At 41.3% G+C, this 6,000-nt stretch overlaps 1 protein-coding gene across 1 annotated transcript in view; it reads left to right on the top strand.

Moving 5' to 3' along the window:
* Positions 1–1,894: 1,894 nt before the first annotated feature.
* TBXAS1 (thromboxane A synthase 1) overlaps positions 1,895–6,000 on the top strand; it is a gene marked incomplete at both ends in the record, with an annotated part of 228,805 nt that continues 224,699 nt past the window's right edge. Inside the window, one exon of the mRNA XM_084262817.1 lies at positions 1,895–1,992. Within this exon, the coding sequence (XP_084118943.1) occupies positions 1,895–1,992 (98 nt within the window). The remainder of the gene's footprint in view (positions 1,993–6,000) is intronic.

Raw genomic sequence — 6,000 nt, 5'->3', positions numbered from 1 at the left:
GCAAGAGTGTTTACTTGCAAGCTGCTGCTGCTGTAATCCTGAAGATGTTTTTGATAGTGGAATTTGGTAACTTTGAATGTAACAGGTTGATGGTGTCTCAGAGAAGTTCTTCAAGGTTTGCTTTCAGTTGGCCTTTCTGATTGAACTGGATCAGAAGCTTGCAGAAGGATTGAGGTTTGCAAGCAGGAAAATATAGAATCATAGAATTGTTTTGGTTTGAGAAGACCTTTAAAATCGTCAAGTCCAACTGTTAAGCTAGTGCTGCCAAGTCCACCACTAAACCATGTCCCTAAGCACCACACCTATGTCTCTCTTAAATACCACCAGTGCTTGATCACTTCCCTGGACAGCCTGTTCCAGTATTTGGCAACCTTTTTGGTGAAGAAATTTTTCCTACCTAAACCTCCCGTCATACAACTTGAGGCCATTTCCTCTGGTCCTACTGCTTCTTACCTAGGAGAAGGTACCTGCTTTCCGGCAGTTGTAGAGAGCAATGAGGTCTCCTCTGAGCCTCCTTTTCTCCAGGCTAAACAACCTGAGGTCTTTCAGCTGCTCCTCATAGCGTCTGTTCTTCAAACACTTCACTGGCTTTGTTGCCCTTCTCTGGACATGCTCCAGCACCTCAATATCTTTATTGTAGTGAGAGGCCCAAAACTGAACTATTGTAGTGAGGCCCCCAAGTACAGGGGGACAGTCACTTCCCCAGTCCTGCTGGCCACACCATTGTTGACACCGGCCCAGATGCCATTGGCTTTCTTGGCCGCCTGGGCACACTGCTGGCTCATACTCAGCCATCTATTGAGCAACACCCCCAGGTCCTTTTCTGTTGGGCAGCTTTCCAGCCACTCTTCCCCAAGCCTATAGCGTTGCATGGGATAGTTGGGACCCAAGTGCAGGTCCCAGCACTGAGCCTTGTTGAACCTCAAAATATGGAAGAAAGCTGGGGAAGCCATATACTACAGACAAACCATTTCCTGAACTGCAGTTAAACTTTGACTCTTCACGAACAGGTTGTTGAAGGGAGTGTGACTGCTTCACAGTGCAGAAATAGTAGATATTAATCCTGGTATTGGAAGTACAATGCCAAAGTATCTTTGGAGAGGCTGGTTAATGGTACCTCCAGAGGGGGCACTGCATTCAGGCAGGAAAATTTGCTGTAGTACGCACGAAGCTGAGATGATACAGCCAAACAGTGCTGTGTGGACTAACCAGTGTGACACATGCTGACTGATGGACCCTGGTATTACAGCTGAGCTTTTCTGTCCATTAGTTTTTCATTCTATGTATGTCTTCTAGTAGTCACATTAGAAGAGTTTTCCTTTAATTCCTCCATTTAGTTGTGATAATTTAAAGTTCAGTTTGTTCCATTCTTTTAAAGTATAATGAGTTTGGACATAATGAGTGCTAATTAAGTTTTGTGTTGCATAAATGCTATATGTTTGTTAATTCAGAGAATGACACTTTGAATGCCAGGGCACTATCAAAGGGTCTACATTCTTCTTCCATGATCTGTACCATGGTCAGTCTCTCTCCCCCCCTTTTCTCCTACACTTTCCCCATTTTCCCATAATTAGTGTCTGAAAACCTATTCAACGGCACTGATGTCTCAAGCGGTGGGTATGTAAATATTTACTGGCATGACAGTCAACAACAGTGGGAGGGAGGGAAATTGCTACATCTTACCATTCAGGGAACCTTCAAGTTCTCTCTCAGAGGTCTGTCCATGGGAACAAGAAAAGTTTGCAGTTTATACTTGACTTGATGTAGGTTTTCTCTCTTGGTTCCTGTTTCGTTGCGGATGTCATTCTAGCAGTGGAAAGCTTTATCATTTCACTGAGAATTTCCCCTGCACACACACTCACAGCACTCAAGGCTGGAGCTGTAGTGCAAAAGAATGGAGCCTGTAGCTCTCCTGGAATTTGCCTCCACAGAAATGAATAGTACAACGGTCACCCTGGCTTTGCTGGTGGTCTTCCTGGTCCTGCTGTATTGGTAAGTGATAACGATGATATGGGTTGCCTAGCAGACACAAAGCCTGCTGAAGTTCCCCCAACATCTATAGGGTCTTTTATTCCTAAAGGGAGACTGGAAGATAATTGGCTGGAAGGGACACATAGGGGGACTTGGCTTGAATGCAGAGGTTGAACAAATATTCACAAAACTCATGATGCTTTTTAGAGAATTATCTCCTTGTAATATTTTCTATTAAGTGCTCTACCAACAAACCAGCAAAAATGGTCTTAAAAATTAAGAACTTATTATCATTGATTTTTTAATAACTTCTGTAGGCAGCAGGAACATTGGTGCTGGTCAGAAAGGAACTGAGTACTTGTTGCAAGGTCTTGTTGGATCTCTTCTCAATATTGTGCTGCACACTCATCTCTTGCCAGGTTTCTTGGCTTAAGTATACAGACACTTTAACTCCTGCATGAATTTTCCCTCTTATTCTTTCCACAGTGAGTAGTGGATACAAATCAGAGTAAGAGCAGCACTAATGGTTAGCACAGTAGGCATTGCAGTGAGCTGTGAAAAAAATACCAACCCGCCCTGGCTGGATAATTTATTTTAGAAATTCAACTAGCTGAACCAGGAGTGCTTTTCTGACTGCTTTTACTTGAATACCTCTTCAAATCCTGCCTTCCACTCTGCCAATATTTTTTTTTCTTATTTGTATGTGTGTGCAAGAAAAAGTTTCAGGGATGGTGGTAGAAAAAGAACCTCTGACAACCCAAAGCTCCTCTAGAAGACCATAGTGATGCCATCATGGCTTTAGTACAATTGCTGCAGCAGTGTAAATGACAGACCATTTCTGCACACATTTCTTCATTTTTGACCCTGTTGAGCTTTGTTTCTTTTCCTCGTGTGTCAAGGGAGGGTCTGGAGAGGAGGGTCTAGAGAAACTAAAAAAAGAGTCAGGTCAAGCCCATATTGATGTGTGCTCCCATAGGTGGGTGAGCCTGCTTTCTCAGTAGATCTGCCTAAATTACCACAAACATCTAAGTTCTACTTCCTTTGAATTTTACTGGGAAAAAAAATGGCAGCACTATTATCTTTCAGTAAAAACATGCTGTTTAGCTGCTGACCTGTGGGATATCTGTGAAATTATGGGGATAAGTGGGAGGGCAGAGGCACACCAACAGTTCAGAAATGCAGCAGGATGGCTGGTGAGCTCTGGCTGTCTCTGAGACAGCTGGAAGAGCCTGATGCTTCCACGCAGCACATGTCAAGATGCACTGAGGTCTCTGAAGATGTAGAACCGCTCCATGTAAATGTAGGGTTTGTTCTCCAGAGCTGCATTTTCTGGATCCACTTAGGGAAAGCTGTTCCTCCCCTTGAAATGAAGACATGTCAGTTTAGTGTAGAGTTTGGGCTTGCTATAAACAAACCTACCCCTAATTAAAGACTAAAGTAAAAGTTAAACCAGGCTCCAGTCTGTGGATGGTCAGCTGCTGAGTTGAGCACATACCATAGAAGTTTCAGAACATCCAATTTCAGAGTGAGGTGGGAATTTGCCTTACAGTAGGGATACACTATTCAGTACTTCTCCTTTCTTGGCTGAAGGTGGGTTCTGGGAAGGCAACAAGTAAAGGAAGCTAGAGTTTTGTATAGGAAAGAGTTGTGTACTCTTACTTGCCAGTGTTTATTATTAACCAGTCTTCTTAATCTACGCATACAGGTTTATTTTAAGTAGCATACTAGATACAAGTGCCTATAGGTCATTCTTCCAATGAGAAGCTGGTATTTCTCAATCTTTCAATGCTGGGAAACACCTGTGGGTTATTGGTAGGTTTGCCTGATGGCTAAGCTATTCAGATCCATTAATTTCAGTGAAATGCAGTGACCCATTTATTTCAGTAAAAAGCAGTGGCTGAACCTGTAAGGTTAATGGCTTGAAGCACACCTGCAAGTGTGTGTTGTTGTTCAAACCTGTCAACCTATTCATTTAAGAGTCTATTTTTTATAAAGTTTTTGTATTGCATGTCTGTTTAAACAAATGAGTAAAACCCAATGCGTGGTCACAGCTTCCTTTATTCGTGGCTAAATAATTCCTGGAGTTCAAGGTATTATTTGAGGAGTGTGTAAAGGGTTGCTAATAGAAATGCAGGTCCATAATTCTAGAGAATGTTTTTATTACAATCTTGTTGCATACCCAATTGTCTGGCTCTTCTAGAAATCAGAAAACACAAGTGTTACGTATGGCTGGAGTAGTAATAAAGTAATGACTCTTCAAGGTCCTTTGACGTTTTTCTTGGTCTAAACCCTATTCTAATTTTTTAATAACTTTCTAGCATTTTCTGCCAGCATTGTATCTTTTCAGAAGGGCAGTAGTGGGGGAAGGGAGGAATGAAGATTTGCTGTTTAATTTTTGTTATGGTAGTAGCTTATGATTGACAGGGTTCATACTGTGTCAACTGTCGTGTAAGTACAAAGAATAGGCAGTTTGTCCACCTTGTTGGCTGTAAAAGGCTTACAGGCTAAACAGAAAGCAGATACAGGGAGAGAGTCATTATATCTAATGCACTCTAGCATAGCAACATGGTGATGGCAACTGTTGTGTTATTGAGCTGTTTCCTTAGCAGGATTTTTGTGGATGGGAGTACTTGGTGGTTTAAATGAGAGCCTTGAGCTGCTGCACATTGGCTCAGCCTCACTCACTGTTCACATGTGTACTGTAAGGCCAGCTGTGATTTATCACAGTTCAGCTGGCAGGTGGTATCTTGCCAAGTTGTGATAAGACCAATCTCTACATTTTTGGATAAGGTGAGGTCCTATGAAACAGAGAGAGAAGCAAGGGTTAATTGGGAAAGGGAGGAGAGGCTGTAGCTGTGTGAAAATAAACTTCTTGTTTAGTTTAGTTTAGTTTCTAAAGAGATACAGGTCTTAGGAGGAAACTTAGATGATTTGATAACTTTTTAGACTGTTATTTATGATACAATGAAGATCACAAATAACTCTTTATAATAAATCCTCTAATAGCACATCTCTGATTTAGCATGCATTGTCAACAATGTAATGTGAAGGTGATGCTTGTAGTGTATTGTGACAATTTTAAATTGGTGGAAAATTAAGTGATTATAATCTCTTCATGTTTGTCTTCCACATGACCTTAAGTCAGCTACTAGGAGAGGCTTTTAAAGGTAGTTAATTTAATGTTGGGAGCAAAAAGAACAGAGAAGCTTTTGAGTACATAGCCTCTTTAGATTTAAAATGGGAAGAATAAACCTGAAGCTGGTTTTTTGGTAATCTGTTAATTTAACAGGCTGCTCAAACCTGTTTGCTGTCCCCCATTCCTGAAGGACTTAGCTGTCTGCCACCCTCCCCATCCTTACCATGTGCTCTCTGTAGGTCCAAGTCCCTTCCCACAAACCTTGTGTCATGGATTCCTCAATGGCTGTTGCTACCTCGATGTTGTTGTGAAAGGCAATGAAATTACTGCTTTACCGACCACAAAAAGAGCATAATGTAGCTAAATTTAAAAAATTCAATAATAACACTGAGCACTCTTAAAAAAACTCTCTTGTCCATGTCTCTCCCACCCCCTGTGATTTCTTCTAGCCAAACTAACTGTCGGAGCAGTTTCTTTTAAAAGCACTTTCTCAATTCCAGGGACTGCTGTCTCTATTCACTTAATCTCTGTGAATCTCTGGGTTTTTTTCCAGGCATGAAATAAAAACAAACACTTAAGGGAGGAATGAGGTTAACATTTACAAATCCCAGTGATATTTTCTACTGAAAAATACAGTAGTATATCTGTGCAACATACTGTTCATTTTCATTTCAAACATATGCCGAGTTGGGGATCCCATGCTTGGTTGTAGCTGCAAACATTGCTTTGTGTCTTTCTTTCTGCTGTCTGGGAAGATGCTTGATAAAATGAAAGCAGGAGTTTATCTTGCTTTAAAGTTTAATGTACCATAAGCTTAGCATTATGAAGAAGCTGTCACAGCATTCAGATACCTGTGTTCATACTGGTTTATCAACCCCTTGTCTAAACAAACC

Source organism: Gallinula chloropus (assembly GCF_964237585.1).
Source record: "Gallinula chloropus genome assembly, chromosome: 1".
In the NCBI taxonomy this organism is placed as follows: domain Eukaryota; kingdom Metazoa; phylum Chordata; class Aves; order Gruiformes; family Rallidae; genus Gallinula; species Gallinula chloropus.
Note: the sequence above shows the minus strand (reverse complement) of the source record. Positions and strands in the feature narration are given on the sequence as shown.